This window comes from Camponotus floridanus, unplaced genomic scaffold (assembly GCF_003227725.1).
Source record: "Camponotus floridanus strain SB8 unplaced genomic scaffold, Cflo_v7.5 scaffold81, whole genome shotgun sequence".
Classification (NCBI taxonomy): Eukaryota; Metazoa; Arthropoda; class Insecta; order Hymenoptera; family Formicidae; genus Camponotus; species Camponotus floridanus.
Genome location: NW_020229851.1, coordinates 709,738 through 735,041, shown reverse-complemented (window position 1 = coordinate 735,041; position 25,304 = coordinate 709,738). Strand labels below are relative to the sequence as shown.

The window sequence follows — 25,304 nt, the reverse complement described above, 5'->3', positions numbered from 1 at the left end:
TTGAATCGATTATTTTCATAATTAGAAAATCGGTTGTAATTACGAAAGTTGATTATATCGCCGTAATAACTCTCTTGTAGAGATTCTCTGAAATCTGCTTTCGCGTCGACTGTGTCGCGTTCTGAACTCCACCATTCTATCAGGTAAATCTCGTTACGACTATCTGCAGTTTCTCTCTCCGACTACTCGGATGCATCCACGGTAATGGGATGTAACGTTGGAAAAATGCGAGCGCGGCTCCCTTCAATCGATTCGATCTCTGCGAGTGGATAATCAGGATGGGCAGCGATTGTGATATAGCTCCCGGTGAGCACCTTAAGATCGAATAAGGATCGTATATCCCGTCAAAAGAGAAGGACGAAGTTCGGCGCAGGAAGTTAGCGATAATAAAAAGCGACGACGAAGGCAGAGGCTCCTTTAGCGGAGCCATCGATGTTTCACTTATCGTGGGAATTAAATTTGGATCAAGCTGTTCTCAAGAGCTGACGTTTCGTCGTTTATCGGTTACTTTATCACCCGTTAAACTTTCTTCTTTAGTCGCAAACTTTTTATAAATAGAGGAGATTAATATTGAAAGAATAATGAGATACAATGCTAATTTGGAATTGGCAAACTAATGTCATCGGCATCTAATATGTACAATTTGTTGTTTAACAACAGCTTTCTCGCTTTTTCTCTGTCAATTTTTTTATAAAAATTTTTGATACTATAAAAACACATGTAAAAAAAACTTTGCTATGATGTTTTGTTTAATCAGTAAAATTTATTTTTGGAATGCATGTACCAACTGCGCAATGTTAAAAAAATTTTAAGCATATAATTCATATACGATAAATGTATGATAAATTATGTTATTCCTGTGTTACATATGCGTAGATATTTAAATTGAAATTTTCAAACTGGTTCTTTATTTTTTATTCAATTTAAACAAGAAAATTAATACAACACACGACATACCTTTCATACACACACAAGCATTTTTTGTAAACCTGTTAACGGACATGTTCACGTGTAATTTAATTTTCCGGATTTATGTATATGCATGAAATTAAAATTTTAATGCTATTCAAGATATTAAAGATCTGTAGGTAGCTCCTGGCTTCAGGATTCTATCAACCGCGGTGAGTGTGAGTGCGAGGGATCCTTTCTTTCATAATCTCCAAATGATGTTACAATTTACCTTGAGCATATATCTGTGTACCACGCCTTCATGCATGTAAACTACTTGCCGTGCGATCGGGAACTATTCCTGCTGGTATCGCTTGGCGTATAAAGACCGCGGCCGTGTACCAACACTGCGGCTTGATCACTCTCCGTTTCCGTAGTAAACATGTAGAAAGAATACGCACACGTCTGCAAATGGTGATTTGCGTATGGGTGGGCGTTCCAAAGTCGTCTTACGGGCACCGCTCGTACAGCGGGATTCAACCGAGACCGCGTGATCGAGGAACGAGCCATGGTAATGTGAAACATGATTACTCGCGCAGAGATAATATATGTAATAACAATCGCATTAGCCGACCAAGAGCCGGCCATAGAGCTGCGGGGGATCCGGTCTCTTGGTGATGGAGTTTATGTCGATGTTCCTGTCTGGCTCGACAACGCGTCGAAGTGTTTCACCATAAACCACAGACATCTGATTGAGTAATAGTAATTGTCTGCGATAATGTAGGCATCGTCTTTTAATTGCTCTATCTCATGTAAATTTATTCAATTAACGTCGTACATATAAATATAGCTTATATATTTCACGAAATATATATTTAAAATTTTTACATTTCATAAATATATTCAGCGGAAATGTATTTATTATTTATGATACTATTTTATAAAGATTATAAAAGATTTCGCGAGAATCTGTGATTCAACTACCTAATCTTTCTACAAAGTTCTTTAATTTTTTTAAAAACAAATTTTTATTTTTTTCCACAATTAATAAATAAAAGTATTATTGATCTTATTTTCTCTCTCATCCACCCCTTATCTTCTCTCTTTCTCTCTTACAAATACACAATAAAATTGCGAGGGATTATGAATACTTTATTTATGACGAGTAATATGGCTCTAGTACAAATTGCAATAATTGTATAAAATATTAACACAATGCTATTGTGATATAATAAATTATTATCATAAAATGAAAGTAAATTGATCAACGACATTAATTGCAATCTATTTTTTCTGTGAACTCGTTGTTTTAAGCGCCCTCGATGCGTCATATACAAAAACCCGTGAAAATTGACAAACAGTTCTCGTTTGCAGTACGTGATAATGACAACAAATAATCGTCACTATCTGTTCTCGAAATGGAGAGCCGTTGTTCGGCGCGCTCGTCCCAGCCATACAACCACCCAACAACTTTAATTGATGGGCCTCTCTGAAATGAATTCGATGAACATTAGCGAGAATCTGTATGCAGGTTATAAATAGCTATTTTCTGTTGAGATTCAGTACGTGTCGTTGCGCCCTGCCAAATAACTTTGGTACGCTGCAGAAAATGGTTACGCACCGAATAATCCGATTTCTGTACGGTTCATGGTTTAGCTGCAACCATTTGCCGAACGTAGGCTCGAAAAGCGTCCGCGAAATTGATATAAAGAATCGTTCACGCATCGTTGCGTTAATGGACTGAACTGACGTGCCAGAATTTAATCCTATTTTGTTAGTCTCGCCAGAAAACGCTTTTATTTATTTTTCTCCTCCAGTGTCTATATTTGCTCGATTCATGCCTCTTCGATCGTGAGAATTAACAGTTTTCAAACGAATAGCGAACGTTTTAAATTCGGAAACAACATTTTATTGTTCCCTTTCCATTCGATCGTTTTGTTAATTTTAACTTTTTCCGAACGACAAAAGATAATGCGCTCAAACGGAACAAATTGCAAGAGCGTTTCTTGGTATAAAACAAAATGAATTATCATCGTTTACAAGAAACAGTTTATTGAACGAGACTGCCGGTAATTTATTTGATATAATTATATGACCGATAATTAAGGCGGCAGAAGACAAAGGGAGAACGCGGACGATAGCGCGTCCCGCGTTTATTCTTTTTCGCTCATCGACGGCATTATTCGAGAATAGAATTTATTGAAAGTTATTCTATAAAATTGGGCTTTTGTTCCACGAAGATCCATTCTCGTTAAAGTCAACGTTTTCTCTTTCTCTTTTTTTACTTCTTTTTCTCTCTCCACCGGGCTTTTTTTGCTCTCTGCTCTGCCATATATACCCCCCCTGGTGTACCCCGCTCTCTTTATTCTCCTTCCTCGAACGCCAGTCGGCTACCACACCGATTCAATATCGATGCCAGATATTTCGCGCGACCGCTCGACACAATAATTCAGTTGAGCAGGTAATATTGGCGCGGTAATGGTCGAACCATTTGGCTGTGTCGTTATGCTGCATTGGCGCTTGCACGTTTACGGGGCCTCCGTTCCGCTTTCAGCCACCCCCTCGTCGCTCTTTTACTCTCCCCTGAGCCATGCTCCATGTTCATCCCTTCGTCCGCTCTCGTCCTCCCCCTCCCTCTTCTATTCCCATGCATTCACCGACTAGTATATACCACCCAGCCATCCACGAACGGTCGACAGTCCGTTGAAACGGAATGTTATCATTGGCCCATGTGTCATTATCGTACTCCCCGCTGTTTGGCAATTACATAATTCTTACCGGCGTGGCCAGCGTTACAACTACGCATACATGTTTCTTTATATTCCACCCGGATATTGTTCGCCGATATGATCGCCGTTTATTAAAGCGGCTACGTCAGGCCCGAGTGTGCCGCAATCGAAAGAGTATCATTGGTCGATCCAATGGTCTCATCGCGATCAAAAGTAACGATTGGAATTGGCTTTTCGATGGTTTGGTCGTTATCGAGAATGTGAGATTTTTTTATAGTCTTTTACTCGAATGTAAAATATGCATTTATATTACACTTTATACATTTATATTAAACATCGTACTATTAGCATATAGTACGATGTTTAATATAAATATATATAGCATATTAGCATATTATATCGAGCATCTCTCTCTGATAAATTATGTAATAATTATAAAATCTCGTTACGTGTCTTTCACGTAAAATTATATTTAATCAAAGGATCATTGAAAAATTGTAGTCGATCAAACTAGCCAAAAAATTAAGTTTATTAATACGACGTTTCGACCATATGGTTGTTACCTTGACGAAGTCTCACACGGACGCATCAACTTCTCTCTAATTTGAATCCAGTTAAATAACGTTTTTTTATTATGTGATTGCGTTGTTTTACATGTTTACCACTAACGCCTGCCTTCTGATTATTATTACATCGTGTATACTTGATAAGGACCACAACCATATGGTCGAAACGTCGTATTAATAAACTTAATTTTTTGGCTAGTTTGGTCGACTACAATTTTTCAATGATCCTTTGATTATTCGACTAGCGACATTAAATTATTTACAATTATATTTAATGTTTTTATATAACAATAACAGCTTATAAAATTAAGATCCTTGTACACGACGAGGGAAACCATAAATTTTAATCTTCGTAATTATAACAAAAATGTTAATTATATTTTAGAAAACAAAGTTACATAAAATTTGATCATTCCTTAAAAGAAGCTCATTGTTTCTCTTGTAAATATCTCGTTGACGAATAAAGATGTTTGTATCTTTAACAATGCTAGCTTTTAAAAAAGAAGCAGAGTCGACAGCCGCACGGCGGATAGCAACAGCTTTGAGATTTGCATAATTCGTTGAAGGAGGGAACGAAGTTTCGCGTGGAGCGTGCCTATGCGGGAACTTTAGGCGATCATAACTGGCAACTCATTTAATGCGACAGCATGAGTTTGCGTCTGGGAAAATCATATTTGTTTTCCGAAATTATGTTTTACAAGGATTGTAACGCTTTGTTTCGTGGAAGAGGTATAATAAACTAAAATGTGTAAGATATAATATCTTAATATACATGTCTACGTTTGTTTTATTAACAAAAAGATTTTATTCTGTTAGATTAAAAGTTTAATATAAAAGTTTAATATCTTTTCAACAGTAAAAATAAATGCAAACAATGACAATTTTTACATCTACAATTAATATTTAATTCGCAGTTTTTATTAAAGAATGCTATGTAATAATTATGTACATATAAGTTACGTAATAATTTATAAAACTTTCAATTAAATATTATATAATATTTACGTATAATTAATTTACACAGTATAAATGTAACGTACAAAAGTTTTATTTGTAATCTATTATAAGCTGGTCGATGTTCTCTAGTTGGTAACAAAAAGTTTCTCTATTTTAGAATAGAATTAATATCCCACGGGAAATCAGTTGCTGTAGAAATAGTCTCTCAAAGATGTTCCAATCTCTAATAAAAGCTTGATACTAATTGTCACGAATTCAGAGACGTTGCTGAAATATTAATTGTATTATTCCAGTGCGACATTAACTGACATAATCATTTGTTCTTCAAGAAAAATAGTTTACCTTTATTAAGGCAAATTTATGCATTTCTTTCACAGTGGAATGCATTACAATGAAATTGCATTTAAAAGACAAAAAAATATGATGCAGGAATCTTCATAAAATGCAATTTCTAAAAAATTATTTAAATATGTTAACGTCATGTGTACTGTCACATTAGAAAATAGATGTGCAAAAGGCATAAATTGCAATTAATAGGTTATCAGCGATAATGCACGGCGTACATATAGCGATTTAATGGTAATTAATAAACAGTGACAGATACATCGGGAGATTTCGAAATTTATGGCTGGTAAAGCGATCTCATAATTAGTCTGTTAACTACTATGTGCTATGGTAGATCGCGAATGGGAGATGGCAGTTTACATTAAACCACGCGGGATATTCTCGAAAGTCAGCAAGTTGAAATTGGCTGTCTGCGAAACCAATTTAATTTCGTAAGAGTTTGAACCAACCATTAGCATAATTGGCTGCGAGTGCGGATATACATCCAAATAAAGTTTGAATGGAGTTCTTACTTCCACCTCATAGACAATGTGAATGCTGATGAAAACCTACTTACTTTCGGTCGCAATGAACAAACACGCTTCTAGAACAGAGACGGTAGTTGCGATTGACGAGCAATGATCTTTTATCTAACAATAAGTATTTTGTTAGTGCCTTGTTGACGCACTGGATCATCGTTTGAATGGCTGAGGGTAGTGAGAAAATAATGCGTCTGAATCTCTCTTTTGCAATCAATGTTTAGTTATCCAAGTACTTCCTGATACGATTTTATCGCATTAAGTTAGAAGAGTACGCTGAATTCGACGAGACTATTTCCAGTCAACGAACAAACGAAGAGGCCTTTCCAAGTAAGACTTGCGTGGCTGCAATCGGTAGAATACTTGAGACTCACGAGTACGGCGAGAAGTCAGACGGATTGGCTCTTGGAGGGATGACTGGAAGACGAAGGTATATACGTTCGAGCGAAAAGCGGATGAGAAAGACGCGATGAAAGATATGCATAAGTGGTGAAGAGAAAAAATAATCTAAGAGTTTATGAAGCTTGAAGCGCGAGAAGAGAAAGGGAGGTGTAAGATCCTCTTCATGTTTATATTGGCTGTGAATTTATTGTAATTAAACAAGAACAAGTAATGAAATGAGTGTAATTACTATTTTATTTGTGTGCTATAAATAAATATTAATTTTTTTTTATGTCTCCTACATATGTGCCGTGCGTGTCTTTTTCTTTTTGATATCGGAAAATGATACGTTACTCGTCTAGAGCAACACGGAAAATGCAGAAGATAGTTCGATGCATCGAAGGTGGTAATTGACGAAATGTTGAACTAGCAAAGAATATCGAAAACAGAAAAGTGTTTTCATTGAGTTTACTCGACAGCGCAGGTCATTTGTTATATTTTGACATTATCCAACGTATCACAGAAAGAAACTACGTATTATTTTGTTAGTTTATGAAAGCTCTAACAACGAACTAGCTTTTGTTTTTGTTTTGAACGCCATTTAGCCGTTCTTTTCCTTTCTTGTTATATGTATCGTATTCGAATCAGATGGATAACAATATCTATGTTATTTTAGCAGCATCGATTCTTTTAGTTTTTAATATTGTGAATATGCATCTTCTCACGTTATTATCTTTCCTATATTATTATTAAAATAATTTTAAATATGTTAAATTATGTACATTAATATATATATATATATATATATATATATATATATATGTTGAACCTATTTATATATAAATATTATATTACAACATAGAGAGTTGAATATATCATTAAAATTGAAATTTAATAATATATAAATGCAACTGATAATTATGTACTTTTTTTATTTTTTACATTTAATTTAAACGTCATATTTATAATTGATGATACATTTTTATATATTATTTTTATTTTACTTCTCACATCCCACGGTATATTATACATAGCTTATGAAAAACTGAACTGTGCAGTTTTCAAAAAATTCAAAGCAAAGTATATGATCGTCTATATATGTCGTTGGTCGTTTTGATTCGCCGTACAATTTTTTTTATCTGTTTTTGTCTTCGTTGCCTTTCATGTGCCAGATTTCGCTCCCGTTTCTTGTCACATCTCTCATCTCCATTCGTTTTGCTTGTCGTCTCTTCTTGCCTGAATGCCGCGCAACAATCCTCACCTAACCCAAGCACAGCCTTAGCTGAGACGAGCAAGGCAACCCTGTCATTCGTAGTAGTACTACTCCGATCTCCTTGTCCCGATTCCGGCATCGACATTCCGATGGCAAAACCACCCCGCTATTTACTCCGCCGCCACTTTCCTTGATCGCCTGATGCACATTCCGATTTGGTTTACAACTTTCGATGTGACCGAACGAGAGACGAACTTTAAGTGGATTGCGCGCGGTATATCGGCGTATGACGGTATATACGAGAAGGAGAAGACACAAAATCGTAAGGAATTACGATGTATTTATCGAGCTATATCTTTGAAACGCATTCTAAGATGTATGTACGACCAGAACCAAGCGTTTAAGAGAAGACATCGGAACATTTATAGACTATGAATTTAAAATCAAATGATTTTCGCCGCATAATCTCCCATCGATGGATACTTCCTTTTCACACGCAATGATACATAAGATTGCAGATTACGTCTTTGGACCATGTTATATTTTTTTATAATCGCGCTCTCGATCATTGTTAGGATAATTTAATCGTTTTATTTTCGCAGTGAAGAATCTCAAGATGCTTATACCGGTACATATTCGATCTTACCTGAAACAGGGCTCGTAAATCGGCGAAAAGAAACCTTGGCTGTAAAAGCATCTACTTTGAGAAAGAGATATTTCGTTGAAATCGCATGAGGATTGGGAATGGACTGCCGCGAAGTAGCGAGCAGTGGAATTGGCAGATCGATAACCCGAGGGTTAATGTTGGATAATTCGACCGGGACAGATTGTCCGGAATCCCATGGGTCCGGCGCCGCCGGAAGATAATTTCGGAGAGACACTTCGATAGGATTGTCTCGACTTTTGACAAATGGCTCCAGGTGAACGTCTTATAGTCGGCGTTTCTCATTCACGATGAAGCAGTGACTGATGATCTCGTGTGCGCGTCACTTTTTTGCTGGTATATTATCCGATTAGAATGAAACGCCATTTCCAATTACTGAGACATCTTTCAGTTTTTAACGTTCATTAAATTACTGCGAACTCCTGGTTCATTCTTGAGTGATTTAATATTGTTGTTACAATTTTTCGCCTAGTAAAATACTCTTACAAAGTCATAAGCTTATATCATATGTCATTATTGATAAATAATAATAATTATTAATCGATAATTATAATATTTACAGTTTGCGAAAAATACTTTTCTATAAAATACATAGTATATATTCTTATATACGCTTATACGATATCGATGCTAAACTGAATGGTACAATTTTCCATTTTATCGACTCATCGTGAAAACGACGCATAAAATTTTTAATCAGAATGCAATGTCAGCTTTACGACCGATCGACTGAATATAATCAGGCGTATAAATTTATAATTGACCGATAAACGAACATGTCAGCGTGATCGCGACATATACCGGTATGCGACTCCTGTGACAAGTTTCCACGGCAGAATAAACACAACATAATGTTCCGCAGCGACACAATGTCGCCATGGTGAAAAACGAATCTTCGGCGTTCCAGCCAGAGATTCGAACCACCGTACGTAGTACATCCGTGTTCTCGTGCAATCCTATTCTCCATTTTTCTTCCTCACTCTCGTGTAATATATATATATGTGGACTCCACACATATATACAGGGTGTCCCATTTTAATGCCCCACCCCAAATAACTTTCTTATTTTTAATTTTAGAAAAAGATGTTTCAGACAAAAGTTGTATGGTTTCGAGGGGGACATAAGATGGTACCATTAATTTGATCTTGAAGAGTCACATGAAGGTTACGTGAAGATCATTTTCAATTTCTTAAATGGAACACCCTATATATTTTTGCATATTCTTGTAGCTTATCTCGAGAGCTTTCCAAAACACTATAAATAAACATTTTTTCATCAAGTACGTTTCGAGTAATGAGGCTTGAAATCATTTCTTAATTTTACATAAACCATAAAATATCTTGTAAAATATTCATTTTTTGATTATCTTACCTTAATACTTTTATGTACAAAATAATGAGAGAAATCCATTGGTGCAAAGAAAACATACAGTTGTTTTTAAGAAAAAAATATGTAATTTGCAATTAACAATTCCATATTTTTTCTTAAAAACAACTGTATGTTTTCTTTACACCAATTGATTTCTCTCATTATTTTATACATAAAAGTATTAAGGTAAGATAATCAAAAAATGAATATTTTACAAGATATTTTATGGTTTATGTAAAATTAAGAAATGATTTCAAGCCTCATTACTCGAAACGTACTTGATGAAAAAATGTTTATTTATAGTGTTTTGGAAAGCTCTCGAGATAAGCTACAAGAATATGCAAAAATATATAGGGTGTTCCATTTAAGAAATTGAAAATGATCTTCACGTAACCTTCATGTGACTCTTCAAGATCAAATTAATGGTACCATCTTATGTCCCCCTCGAAACCATACAACTTTTGTCTGAAACATCTTTTTCTAAAATTAAAAATAAGAAAGTTATTTGGGGTGGGGCATTAAAATGGGACACCCTGTATATATACTGTGCCTTCTTCTCCCCGCTGGCGAATGTTGTCGGAAGTTCTGCCACCGTTTCGCCTCTCCCTCCGCACGTCACATACCAAAGAAAACCGTACGACCGAGGCGTTTGATATCTGCGACACAACTCCGTTATCGCACGACGAAGACGGCAATGCCTTGTCGAGAAACGAAATATCCGGAAAATACCGGGAACCTATCGGAACTTCTACGCCACCAAACTAACGCTCGCTCGCTGCTTCTTCCGCTTCTACTTGCGAACGAGCGACGAGCCTCGGGTCGATAACACCGGACTTGCTTGTCACTCGATAGCTATATACCATACTTCCGGCCGCGTCGGCAGAATCGTAAACTAGAGGAGCATCGCGTGGCATTATCTCGATTCGGTTCATTAACATAGTCAACCGAATGGACTCGCCAAATCGTATCCGGGCGACTTACGCTCTCGTTTTATGCGCGATAAATTACATCCCGGCGGTTCGATTGGAAGGAACCAGACGCTGGTAATCTCGGGGGCTTGTCTTAAAATTCTAGCGGCACGATTTCCAGATGAGAAAGTGTATTCTTCTTTTTCGTTACCGTCGCGCATCGCTGCGAAAGAGAAGCGATGTTACGCTAGATGAGGCTATGTAAAATAGGAATAAAGTTCTTGCGATTGCTTTAGCATATATGCTTACGATGTGCAGCAAAATACGATTAAATAGGTATTAAATAGATTGCTCCAACTGTATACCTTCGATTCTTTTTTTCCCTTGCATACAACATTCTATTATACTCTTTCAAATTCTCGATTGCACTTTTTTAGTGTGCTGTGGAAATGATTCATAATGACATATCTCTCTAATAATTTTCCCTATGTTTATCTGGATTTTTTAATGATATAAAAAGATACAAATTAGTAAAATATAAATTATTAAAAATGATTTATTAATAAAATTACCTATTAATAAAATAAATTATCTTTGATAGGAAGAAGAAAAATCAAAGTTTGTATGGTTTTCGAGATAATTGCATTTTTTAATAATATTAATATTCCGTATATGTGTTTATACTTACTCTTGCGTCTTTTTCTAGTTTTACACGAAAAAAATTATATTTTATTAATAATTTAACTGAATATGTTGGCTATTAACATTCTCCATTTAAATATTCTTCTGATATTTCTCGCTGCCACTTGACAAGATTCTCACGCTTATTGAATCGCTCAGAAGTAAACTAACGGAGACTGGAAACCAGTGATCTTGTACATTTACATGGTCTACTTTTCGCTCGTGCAGCACGATTCACCTTATATTCTCGCGTTCCTCTCTACCCGCGAGTTCTCTTTTCTGATACAAACCATTTTGCGCTTGAAACTCTAACCGTCACGAAGAGATTTAATTTTCATTGGTCAGTAGAGTTTAGTGAATGGCCTGCGGCCATTATGTGTTCAAACTCTGATCGTTGTTAACAGAATGTATAATCTATGGGCAGCTTAGTCATGTACATGTATGAAATATCGATTGTTAGTTATTGTTGCGTAGCTATCATAAGCTAACCACGTACACGAATTTCAAGTTTGAGGCACCTCATTTTGAAATTATATATTATTTTACATGAAATATGATATGCTACGTGTTAGTATATAGTTAGTTATATAGTAAGAAAATGAATTTCTTGAGTATGTATGCGTATTTGTGTTCAAGGAATTAATAAATATAAAATACTCTAACAAACAAGGTTTATTTCTATTTTAATATTTATGTTAAGTATTGAAAATTGTTTATTATAATTTGACAAATAATTGTCCTTGTAATAAAAAGTTGCATTAATATCTCCTCTTTTTGTTTTTATATATTATAAAATATAAATGTATATTTTTAAGAGGTAAAATATTTATTATCAAACGTTAGACGAATTATTTGTCATAATTAAAGGCATTTAATTTTCTACTTTGCACTGTAGAATGTACGATATGTTGATCAATGTATTCATTTATCAAATATTTACCAATTTATTTCCACTATACTTGTTGAAGAAATAATTATTCTTGTTTCCTACGATGAAAGATTGAGTGGATAATTTGTTGGATTTGCGTCGGATTGATTAGCCAGTGATTAACAATATACTCAGTTTTAAAAATTTGCTATATACATGTGAAAATAATTCGCTAAACGATAGATGGCTTATTATCATTCGATCATTATCATTCATTTTCAACGATTGTTTGGGCGCCCAAACCTGTCACAGGCAGTAACTACTTTCTCATCGCAAATCTTTTCTCTGCCTGCGCGAGTCATCCCAAGGATCTTTCTTGCGTAGAAATCTAGTGTCGGTGGAATCCAACGTTGTACCTTATATCCTAGCGGAAAGTTGCACATGAAGGACGAGGCTCCATACGTGAAAGAAAACAACGATTTTCGTTATAAAATGAGTTTATTTTCTCTGTACCATATATGCTATGTACAACGTGTGTGTTACGGTACTGACATATACGACGTTCGGAGAAAGATACGTCTTGATAATGTAGAAAAAAATGGAAATTAATTAGAAACACGCACGCATTACGTTTAACGTCAGCAAAGTGATTCGTTAAATTACATAGCAGTTTGAGTGCGTGGCTGGTGTGACGGGTGTATTATTAAAACGGTAGTTAGTATGCCGGTCGTGTATGGGCAGGGGAAAAAAAATAGGCGTGATAGGGTACGAGTATTCTTGAAGGGCAATATACGTTAACGTAAAAAATAAATAAGCGATTAATGCTGGTGCGCGGATATAACATATAAGGACGCTCGCGATCGTCGGGTAAGTTCTGTACGTGACGTATGTGTTCACCAATGAAAATGGTTTAATTTTGCGAGAGGCGACGCGCACTCTCGGCAGCAGGGGGCGGGGGAGGACGGGGAGAGGAGACGGGAGGATCGGGGGGGGGGTGAAGGCGAATGAATGACAGGGAGGAAGGGAAAACGAAAGAATGGAATAGGGGGCTGAATGGCGGGGGTGGAAAGGAAGATGTATAGGACGCGGAAAAAGCAGAAATACACGCTTGTCATGGTACAGAACAGACTCGAGCTTCCCGAGCTTACGACAGAGCAGGCGCGCACCTCAGGCTCGAGGACAAGCACCGACATCTCTACAAACTCGTGGATACTCTTGGTAAAAAAAAAAAAAAAAAGTACGAGGCATAAACATAATCCTCATTAAGATGGACGATAGGGACGGAGGGGATGGGGAATGGACGGAAGAAGGAGATGAAGAAGAAGCAAGTGGTACTTGTACGCAGAAACGCAGACGACGACGCCGACCGCGTTGAATTGCTCGCGGCTACCCGAGTCGGCCATTCGGAATTGCAGGCGCGTTGATATCATCGAGAGAAGTGATCGTCCTCGAGCCCAATATTATCTTTCCTTCGCGCAATTGCCTTCCGCGGTCTCGATCTCATAGCGCCAAGACCGCGGGCGCGTTAACTTAATCTTAATTATGTTATTATATTGATGAAACATGATTGCTCCTTTTATCGTATACGCATTAAATGTAAGACAATTAATTAATTAATGATAGTCCTTACAACTCTTCGCGTACTCGGCAGTTTCCATTGAGTTGGATCAAACGTCAAGAGCGACATGGGCATGACGCGCGTGTCGCGCATATAAAGTTCGATCAAGTCGATGAAAAGTGCTCACACATTCGTTATCGTGTTATACTCGAAACGCTTGTTGTCTACGAGGTGGCGCGAGAAAATCTTGCACATCTTCGCCCATGTGAAGAGTAATGACTTAGGATCTATTCCAGCGAGTTCCCGTATTTTATACCAGAGACAACTTGATCTCTTTCCGCACTCGGCGTCTCCGGTCGGAGACCGCTTCTCGCAGGCGAGGCGAAGAATTGTCAGATTTTTCTTGCGCCACTCCATACGCTCATATATACGTTGTTGAAATTACATCGCTAAAAGCGTTGCGCGGAGCGACCGCACGCGCACGTTTGCGCCTCGAGCGCATTCGCGCACGCATGAGCGCAGTGCGCGCGTTCGCGCGCGCAACACCACGTTTCAAATTGTGCGTCCGTACAAATATCGTCGAACATGTATAAAATTGGCTCTACCCTCTCACCACAAGCAGGTTGGATATACTACTGCAGCGTTAGCGCAAAAATTCTTAAATGTAAATCCATATAATTCAAGGGTTATCTTTCAAAAGAAAAAAAATAAAAATGACAAAAAGATAGATAAAGTCGCGTTATATGCGTGTCGCATCACTTACTGTACGCGTAGGCACCTTCGTTGGCATGTTTATCATCGTGTATATGTATACGTGTATATATATTTATATTTATATTTTTATATATTTATATTTACTTGTATTTATATACTTATATCAAGCGGGTCGCGCGTAGAAGCAGCAGCGAAGCGGAAAGGAAGATTATCGATCAAGTCGCGCCCGCGTAAGAGCGATACGAACATCGGCGTACTCCTTACGTTCTTAATGCGAAAGCAATTAAACCGCGCCTCGCGAAAATACACCGGAAAAACATTGGTCCCGCTTATGTTTTCTGCATTTCGATTGTTGCCTCGCGTCGTGCTTCGCGGAATCAATAGTGCTTGATTTAAGGGTCGAAATTCCATTTGGTTCGGTGTCGACGCTCCAGCGGTCTCGCTCAACTACGGGCAAAGCCTAGCAATATCCACGGCAATTAGATCCAATAATTAAAGCGTGCAGTGAAATTCCAGATGGACAAAACATACGCGCAATTGCTGTCCCTGCGCATCCTTTTTCGTTCAATTTTGGCTATTGTCGTTGCGTTAGTGACCGCTAAACGTTAATAGTGAGTTACACGTGCGGCAAACGCGTGGTTTATTAGATGGGAAACAAGTGTCGGTGGAAATTGTCTCGCTCGCGTCGAAAAATTGTTGAAATTTTCTAAATTGATTCCACGATTATTGAACAATCTAACGGAGCGAGTACTTATTGGATAGCATTAGATAAAATTTTGTTGCGAGCAAACACGATCGTTGTTTGCATACATAACGGCTTCGATGCGTATGAATAAAAGCAGGATTCGAGGTACGCGAATCTTCACCATGCCATAAGTAAACGTCAAACATCAGAACAATTCAAAGTTCGGTTAACTGTAATGCAAACACTTCAGAACGATTGGAAGCTTTCATTTCGTCTCTCTCACGGCCCGTGTTTGTCTTAACGAGTGTATTTTAATCCTCAAGTTTCTCAATTAATCCGATCTCTCTGAGCCCGCCTTGTATGCTTTGGTGAAATCGATAAGGCACTGCTGGCACAGTTATTCGATTTGTATTTCTTTGTTCTATAATGTATTACACGCACTGTCGATGCTAATTTTCATCCTTTTTTCGTTCCATTTTACACATTTTAAAGCAAGATAAAATCTGAACGTCAAAATTAATCAATTATTTCAATCGTTGTTATAAAATATTATACACGGACATTAAAATATAAATTGACAATCTGTATGTTACATATTTGATTAGAAACTTTGAAATATTTTATATCACCTAAAAACTGATATTTTTTTCTCTTTCTTTCTTTATAACTTGCCGCGAAAATAACGCAAATTTGGAAAATACATTTTATTTACAGGTTACATAAAAATGTCACGAATAACTGTCACGAACTGGATTTTTCTGTGTTTGACATTATCGTTGCGGCATTGTCCTTTAGAATTTTCTCAAGCTATCCGTCGATAAAATTGCGAACCAATAGAGCGCATTATTCTATTGCTTATCAATACGTAACCAGTACGGGGAATGTTGTTTCACTCGTACCAAGGAAACAATTTTTGATACTTTCTTTCAATTCTAATGGGTCAATCTAGATTGATAAGCTCACGTGTTACGATGTAAATTAACCTGGCCGCCACAAGATGACTAAGGATAAGGGATATGGCTAAGGTTAAGTCAGAAACCGAGGTTACGTGGCTCCGGTATAGAGAGATGGCTATCCTTGATGTGATTCTGTGCTCTCTCTCTCCCCCTCTCCTGTCCTCCCTCTCTTCCTCTCTCTCGCTCTCCTTTACTCCGGAAGCTAGACTCAACCCCATCAAGTGTTACCCCCACAAGCTTAGCTTAACCCCGAGACACCACAAGAGGCAATTAACCTTCCGCCAACCCCTTTGCGCGCGTACCTTCTACCCTCTTCACCGAGCTCAGCACGTTTTGATCCTACCGTTTCTCGTTCCGTCTCAATCCCTTCTTCCTCTTTCATCCCCGTGCTTAATTCGTCGCCCGATCTCCTCGTCGCGCCGTACCGTAGATGTCCTACACATCTGCATAATTATGCCCAATTCCCAATGCTAATTAGAGGCCAGAACCGGTAGCCTACCCGACGCAGCGAGTACATGTCCGCTTCCGTCATCTATAGAGCCGTAGTGTGCTGAGAGATGTCTCGCATCACGTCACGTCGCGTCACCTCGCGAAAAGAAGGGACGGTAAAAGCGCTTTGTGAGGGCAAGCCGTAGCGAAGAAGAAAGAGATGGTCTACACGCGGGCGCAAGAAACCGACCAAATTCGCGCGCGAAATCGATTACTCTCTTCGCGGCTGAATTTTTGCGCCGTTACATTATCAACTACTTATCGACGGAAGAGGTGTGGCGAGATCGCCACTTTCATCACGGAACAACGTAAGAAATCGATTTAGCCACGGCGCGAGGCGTGTGATTCTCGGTATGCCGGTCCGCGATCAGATACGGATTAAATATCGGCGCGATATTACGAGACGTTTCCTCTTCTTTTTTTCTCCTTTCCCTTGTATCGCGGCCATTCAATCTGCCTCTAAGAAACGTCCCCTTCGACTTTCGACGACTTGAACCGGGATACGCATACGCACGAAGGTCGCTTAGACATTGAACGTCACGTTAATTAAAGGTTGCCGGTACGGATCGTAATTGCAGTCTTGCTCCTTCCACGAAATAACCGGCCGCTTCAAAGACAGAACGACGAGATTGATGATACATTCGGTACGATTCGTTACGCCGCGACCTTGGCTAGGAATACCGATCGAGAAACACTGATATTTGTGCCTCAATAAGCGACAGCTAGCAAGTAATCAAGCGCAATTGTGCTAATTATTCCATTCGGCAATTCCGCCGGTATTATTATCAGCACGTGTGCATATGCGAATGTATAATTGTGTTGTTCCGTCCGGGAAGATGAGCGTGGAAACAACTTGGATTAAGTGATATCACGAAATTGATCGGTTTTCTTATGCTGCTAACTGCGAGGAAATGAAGTTGGAGAAATAGAAAAAAGAATATGCGTATGTAATAGAGTATCTAATGCAGTGATATGTGGATGCAAAAATATTCATATATGAATGGGTAGCGATTATTTTCTTGTTTCTGATCAAAACGATCGGTCTTCCGACCCGATGCGTTCAACAGACTCCGTGATCCATCTAATCTAATTGGAATTAGTAGAACGCTTCTGCAAAGCTTCCACCCGACTACAAGATAAGCGTGGGTGGTAAAGGCCATACTCCACTAAAAGCTACGTATATTGGCTGCAATCTCGCAACACGGTACACTCATAGAGAAGTTTGATGTATATATATATATTTTATATATATATAGCAAAGTAGCGTTCATCCGAATTCCGGAGAGGGATTTAAAGTGAGAGGTGTGAAAGTGGTTATCTGCTGATCGCTTTCGAGAACCGTGACACGCGCGCGAGTCTCTCCGGGACACGAGTTGAAAAAAGCTCACGTTCACGTGCGAAGAGTCAGCCCAAGATTCGTAATAGCGATTTTTACGCAGGAAGACGAGATTGACGATTGATATCGGATGAGAGGGGAAGCCATTCAGAAGCGACGTCCGGAGTATCCGGCGTCGTACAACTTACAAAGACTGTCGGTGCGACCCGGCATGGAATGCATTCCAGGCACGGACACGGAGACCGAGAGCGCTTCCTGATGCTTTAGCATCTGTCGGCGTCGCTGCCAGGTAAAGGTCCACGCCGCTATGATGGCAATCTGGGCGACAAGGAAGATCGTGCCGGCAATGATAGCCTCGCCCAGGTTGATGCACATGCCCATCGTCGATGATATGTCCTCGCTTTCGATGAAAACGGTGTCCCTCGTCGCGGAGGCGTTCGATAACTTACCGTCACGCTCGAAGCCGAACTTGTCCGTGATCTGAATAGACTGCACCAAAAGGAGGTCCTCGCGGCTCTGGGAAGCGGCGTCAGTCGAACGACGACGGCGGCGTCTGCCGAAGGAGATCACCGAGCGTAACTCACCAGTCGTCTCCTGCTGATCGCACTGCACCGGCTCGCAGGTCGGCATACACGGAGTGACCAGAGCGCGAAATTGTACCACTTCCGAACTCGGGAACTTGAAGGCATCGAAATGCGACAGCAGTATCTGTAATGGAAGCACAGAAAGAAGAAAGGCGATAAGTGGTTTAAGAATTTAATGAGTAACTTAGACGAATGAAAAAGGATTACTGAGACAAAAGTATCGTAGGCTTTATTAGCGAAGCAAACGACGATGTTTTATGTTTAAATATGAGGGATCAATTTTTTCAATGCAATGTCACGAGATATAAATGTTTCGGACCAATTATATTAATTGAATTCTGTTGTCTGAATAGCGAAAAATTATTATTAAGCTCTTCTTAAAGTGCACAAATTAAAAAGACAGTATTTATATCCATGTTTCATCCATTTAATTAAACCACAGTTTCTGTAAATGAATTTATTTATGAAATTTTTTACGAGAGATCTTTTATCTCGAGTTTTTATAAACGAATGAGAAATTCAGCTGTGTCAGTAATAATAATCGGTAAATGAACATTGTAATTTTCGCTTTTAATTTTTGGCAGTATAGCGCAGTATATTTAGCGCAGTATATTTAGCGCAGTAAATATATTTCACAGAAGCAAGAGAATTCGATACGTGGAATGTAATAAAACGAACTTGCTCGTACTCCATCGGGGTCTCTTTCGACGGACTGCAAGTCACGTAACCAATTGTTTCACGCCGTTACCTGTCGTTCGGATAATACATAAACACCTGTGCCGAATGGCTGCTCGAAACGCAACGATTTCGCCTTTCGAGGGGGAAGGGAGGAGGGTAGGGGAAGGCGCTTTTACCGAGCTCTCGCATACCGTTAGCAAACTACAGCGCCAATATTATGAGATTTGCGGCGCGTCTCCTCGTCACTTCTTCTCTTTCGTCGCTCTTTATTATCCTGCTAGCTCTGCGTATACAATTTCTGCGCTTTTTTCATTGCTGGCAAGAAACAAATTAAAATGCCATCAAGCGCCGATGTTAACTGAGAGAGGTGTTTGCGTCGGATTCCGAAATGTCAGATTTTTTCCCAACTTTTTTTTCACGAAGTTAGGAACTGCCCAACAATAACAAATGTAATCAACGTAGCCGCGAAGCGCGAGTGTCTTCCTTTTTTTTTGGTCCTCCTTTTTATTTCGCACACTCGTAATTCATACGCAACGTCGGTGCCGTCGACTCGACTAAGCTATGTCGCATTAATTCTGGAATTCCGACATGGGCGGTCCGTCGTTCGCAGGATCCTGGAATAATCTTATCCATATGTCGCTCCCATATAAATTTTCAACTGTATCCCAAAGTCGCCAACGACGTGATTTCACTCACGATGAGGTGTCGTAAGCGTGCAGGCAGTCCAGGAAGAAACAACAACAACAAGCTTTTACAAAAGAAAGATAATATATATGTATACAGAATGCGGATGCATCAGGGGATATCGCGTAAGTCGGCGGGCGTCGGCCGTCACACGCAATATGCGTAAGAGATGATTGCTTCAAACTGGTTTTTCGCAGCAGCTGCGTCCAATTTTATTGCTCTTTATTAGGTAAGGCCATATAACGGCAATTATAGGGGATTATGACATGAAAAACAGTCCAAGTACCCGCTTTTACGCGCGCCATTAGAGCGCGCATATATCCGTCCTGGCAAATGGTGCGACTAAGCGCATCACTGCAATTCCTATTTTCTCGCGACAAGCGAACCTATCCGTTAAAATCTTTTTTATTCGTCCATATTCTATTACAGTTATATTTGCGCGGAAAAAAAAAATTTTTTCTCCTTCTTTCGCCGCTTCTTGACGCTGCGAAATTGATTTAGCGGATATTGAAGAAGTATATATATTATTATAATAGAGACTCTTCTCTACATTATAAAACGAACGTACGATAATCGCCCGTGTTCGCTCGTTATTGTCCGTGAAATAGACTCGTGATGATCGCTTCGCCAGGAAACATCGGACGTAATGTATTCATAGCGGCCGGCGTTGCACGTGTATAACGCGCATCATTGATTCCTCTTCATTCAGATCATTTGCAAGGTCGCGGTGGTCAAGCGTTTCCTTCCTTTCCCGATCCATTCTCCTCTCGAAACCGTGAAAGACTTGGGATACGCAAGGGTTAGCGCCACGTTCCTCGCGTACACGTCGAAAACTGGTTTCTACGGCGCATTACCAAGTTCATCGTATTTACACACCAAGCACGTATATTATCGGCGGGAAGTAAGACATTAAAATATGCTTCGTTCCACGTACAGCTTCATTTAGCCGTTTCTTTGCCCGCGCTGCGCGTCTAGTGGAACGAGCGGAACTTTATTAACCCAACGTCATCCCGCGCAGAAAGAGTAGCGGAAGGTCCATTCTCCGCGGGGGAAAAGCCCGCCGAGCGAATGGTTGCATCCGAGAAGCGGGGAGAAGAAGAGCGTAAAAGGAGATCGAAGGGAGGCGAAGAGAGAAGGGTGGAGAAAAGCCCGGGGACGCGAGTCCGAGAGGGGAAAAAGAGAGAGATATGTATAGCTAGACGCCGGGGAAAGAAACACGGGCTGTATCCGCGGCATCTGGTGCGCGCCGACGATAAGTCTCCTTCAGCGGGAACGACGTCGGCGATGGGAAAGGACGAGAAAGAAAGGACGGGGGGGGGGGAGAAGGGGAGGACCGTCATAAATGTACCGCGGCAGATCAGTCAGATCGTAAGTATCGCGCCCGCGCTTTTACGGCGCGGCTCAACTTGATCCTCCTGTCTGCCTTATAAGTCGGCCGCGGGCTCTTCCTCCCCCTCCCCCCCTCCCCTCTCTCTCTCTCCTCCCCTTCATCCTTTCTTCATCCTCCTCATCCTTCCGGTTAGTCTTAACATACATAGGTACGTACGCGCTTCCGTACGAGTTTACGTACACAGATGTGTGGTGTACGGCGGTTGAGAAATGTTTCCAATTTCATTCAAACCGGTTGCGAAATGGAAGAGAGCCTCGTAGCGCAGCCCGGTTACGTGACGGACATACCGGAAAGCCGAACTTTTGGCAAATTCTGGTTAGAGACGGGACGCAATGCTGCATCCCATGGAGCTTCCCCTGACAACCATCATTTCTCTTTCTGTTTTCGATCTAGGATTAATAAAATTCAACGGATTGTTCGTTCTTTTTCGCGACGCGTTTATTGCAGGATTTCTCACATTTATGCAGACAGACATTTATATAGAAAATGATGTTTTAATGGCACGAACAATTAGATTTTTGTGTATGTAAGAAATTATGTATGTGTGAAATGTGTTGTATTAATAGAATAGAAATAGAAATTTATATTTTCCGATAAGTTGGACAAAACTTGATAATTTTTCTCTTACACTTACTAAAATAGTTTTATCTAATAAAAGACAGAGACACGTTAAATCTTGGATTCCATTCCATATTTAATTTTCTAATGTGTGATAGCTTTCAATGCTTTAATTAATTTATGTGTACTTGGAATAATTGCATTAATCACGATATTAAGTCTTAGGTAATTTATCATTGTAATAGTAATCGATACATCATAAATATTTTTATCAACTTTGAAATAACGTAAATACTACCTAGTGTTCTTGGTAATAATTAATTATTAGTCATTTATTATTATAGCTCGTTCCGCGATTACGAGGGAGGAAAGGCCTTTCAGCTTCCCAGATATTAAGAAAGACAAAGAATCAACAAGTAACTTCCTGCTATCGATATATCTCGGGTCAAACGATGCCCCTCGTTTACCAAGAATCAATGTTGCGAGCATTTATTACCAAATCTATAATGACGACATACTATTGCAAAAGGCGGAGATTATTGATAGCTGATAGCACGACGTATATCAAAGTTGTCTCAGGCGTTTTATCACTCATGCTGGTCGACGGGTAAATAGAGGTGCATACGGATAATATACGGCACGAGCGATTATACATGTTGATGCAATTTCTTCGAGTTACATTACGTTTCTGCAGATTAAAATTTACAAACACGCCCATTCCTTTTCCTATTTGATTAAACGAGAGAGAAAAAGAGGGAGAAAGAGAGAGAGAGAGACATAAAAATTGAATATAGCGAAAGACTTTCCTCATATTTTTGTCCGCTCGACCAAATTCAGCAAGAGATCTCTAGTCTCGTATCTCGACAGGAAATGGGGTTAACTCTCGTGATCAAGCACGGTCAGGAAACGAGATCAGGCAACACGGTGTGCACGTTCGAAACCGGAAAAGGGTGCCGTACGACGCTTGATACAGGAACGGCTGGATGATATATCTTGATACTTGGCGTCTTACGTACATATATATCCCGGTATATAAATTTACTCTTTGTTTCTACCGCGACTGTTATTACTTTCTAATAAAGCGATATTGCTCCGCGGCCGTGTTCGCGCGAGCAAATGATGTGGAACGACGAGTTAACGAGGCCGTGTGCCTCTTATTGCTCCACCTTCGCTCCGACGCCCGTTCCTACCTGCCACCATCGTAACGATCCGTTTGTTTTACTCATCGACGCACCAAGCATCATCCGCGCGGTCTACGGAGGCCACAGCTGGTCGAATGTTGCGTCTCGAGCAACGTGGCCAAAGAAAACTCTCGCCTCGCATTTCCGCGTTACTTGTCTCGATGCGAAAGAAAATGTAATTGGAAAAGCCGGACTCTCCTCGGACGGAATGTAAGAACGAATACTCGAATTATCGGGAAACATTTTTACAGGTTTATTAATGTGCTCCGATGCACCGCGGAATCGTATTTCTTGCTCTGCCTCCTGCGCGCGCTCCTGACGTTACATCGTGCAAGTCACGGTGCAAAATGTACGAGCGGTATATGTGTAATTGGTCTATCGAGGTCATATACGTGGCAATCGCCTACCTATTAACCGCGTAAGAATTATTGTACTTCCGCTCTAATGCGTTTTCGCTCCGGCTCACCCACGATACTTCACGCGTTGCGAAGAAAAGAGAGAGGATTAAACTATTTTTTCGCACGATCTAATGGGATCGCAAAGTCAATTCGCGTGTTACCTTATGCGGAAAACGCGGAAGTAATAATCAGCTCCACGAGCTCGGTCGTTTTGAACCGGTACGTTCCATTATTTAATGATCCATCTTCGTATATTTGAATGGAAGAACGTCTGTTCTCAATCATGTATATACGCGTCATCTGCGAATATATTTTTCTTTCTCCTTTCCATCTTTTTCTTTTTTTTTTTTCAACCTCACGTAAGACGGATCTCGCCGGGAACTCGCGCGACAACAATGTATTCAATTATTTAAGCGTACTCGGATAAAAGTTACCTTTGCGATGCCCGTCAAGTTATCGATGAAAATCGAAATAACGAAGGATACGAATGATGATCGAATGAATCCCGCTCTTAAGCTCGAACTCAGCACCGGGGGTAATCTTACGCTCCCTATTATGGAACACGCGAAAGTAATGATCGTTGCCAGACTAGCCTGAAGTCAAATCGACCGGTTGACTCGTGCCCGCTTCCATCTCTCGCCTTTTTCCCACTCAGCCCCGCGTATTTCGAGGGGTAGAACGCACGTGGCGCGTTTCTCAAGACGTCGACAAGCATCGACATTATCGGCGTCAATCATCTCGATCATCTCGAGGCCTTGTCGTTTTCAGCTGTCAAATTAATATATAATACCAGCGTCAAATTAATATATAATATATCAATATTTATCGTATATATATAAAAGATGCGAGGCAGCCGCGCGTATATACGATATCATATCTGCCCGCGGTTCTATAAAATGATAGTTTTTGCTCCCGCAGTTCTTCCTTTATTGCACTTCGCATCCGCTTACAGCTGCGACGCGCGAGATGATCGAGTACCAAGACGTTCTTGTTAGAACGGTGCCAAGAGGGACATTTAGCGCAAGTGTGCCGACTACATTTACTTGGTTGGAAATAGTTTTTCATTGCCGGCAGCGCTATGTTCATTTAAGAAAAGTAAAATCGCATCTATTTGCATCGCTCGGCGATTATTTATTTCCCGATTGCATATTTATCGAGATTAAAGGACTTGTCTCGTTTAATGATTGTTATCGCAGAATTAGAATATGTCGAGACTTACCTTGCCGGTGGTGGCCGATTTGTAAAGTGGTCCCATGATGACGTGATCGGTAGGGCAGCCGTCGGAATCAATTAGAACGATTTCGCTCGAGTCGACACCGTCCATGGCGACTAGCTCACGAACGAAGATCTCGTACGGGCTGTTGGGATCGAGGATCTCGAATTTGAGCGCCAGAGGGTCGCCGACTTCGGCCGATGGGATGGCCTCGTTTCCGCTGCGATCGGTAATCTTCATGGCGACGTTCGGTGAGTCGACGATCACCTCCTCCGACAACGCGGGCGTGATGTCGCCGTGCACGCCGAGGTCGACTTCATTAGACACGGTCTTGTTAGTGAGGTCGTACTGACAGGTCACAGCCAGTCCGAGATCAGAACTGGTGACGATAGTGTCGTGATGTTGGATAACCACGTCGTTCAAATAACGGCCGAGTCCTTGCTGCCTTATGTTACACTCGAGGTCGTCGTATGCCATGCGCAGCTCAAACTCGAGCGCACCCTTGATGTCCTGCACGCACGAGTTGGGCGAACCCTTTGCGTACACCTTGCCGTAGAAGAGCTTGCTCGTTTGAATTCTGGTCACCATATCGCCGGCGCGGCAATCGATGGTCACATTGTAGCAGGAGCTCAATTCGTACGTGGACGCTTCCGGTACATCGAGATACGGTTCCTGAAATTATCGTTTATTTTCGGATCGTTACTCATTGCTCACGCCCCGAATATCGTTTGACGTAAATCGCGCATTAATGCGATTTGTCGTATTAATTTAAAAGAATTATAGCGGGCGCGATA

At 40.1% G+C, this 25,304-nt stretch overlaps 2 protein-coding genes across 4 annotated transcripts in view; one reads left to right on the top strand and one right to left on the bottom strand.

The window, feature by feature from the left end:
- Nucleotides 1–25,304, top strand: part of LOC105256678 (autophagy-related protein 16-1) — a 406,486-nt gene that overhangs the window by 152,952 nt on the left and 228,230 nt on the right. The window lies entirely within an intron of this gene.
- The window catches only part of LOC105256674, a 175,761-nt gene continuing 162,932 nt past the window's right edge, over nucleotides 12,476–25,304 (bottom strand). For both annotated transcript variants that reach the window (XM_011266805.3, XM_020029193.2), the window contains 2 exons: nucleotides 24,517–25,182; nucleotides 12,476–18,532 (listed from right to left, as the gene is read on the bottom strand). In XM_011266805.3, coding sequence (XP_011265107.1) covers nucleotides 17,972–18,532; nucleotides 24,517–25,182 — 1,227 coding nt within the window. In that variant the 3' untranslated portion in view covers nucleotides 12,476–17,971. The remainder of the gene's footprint in view (nucleotides 18,533–24,516; nucleotides 25,183–25,304) is intronic.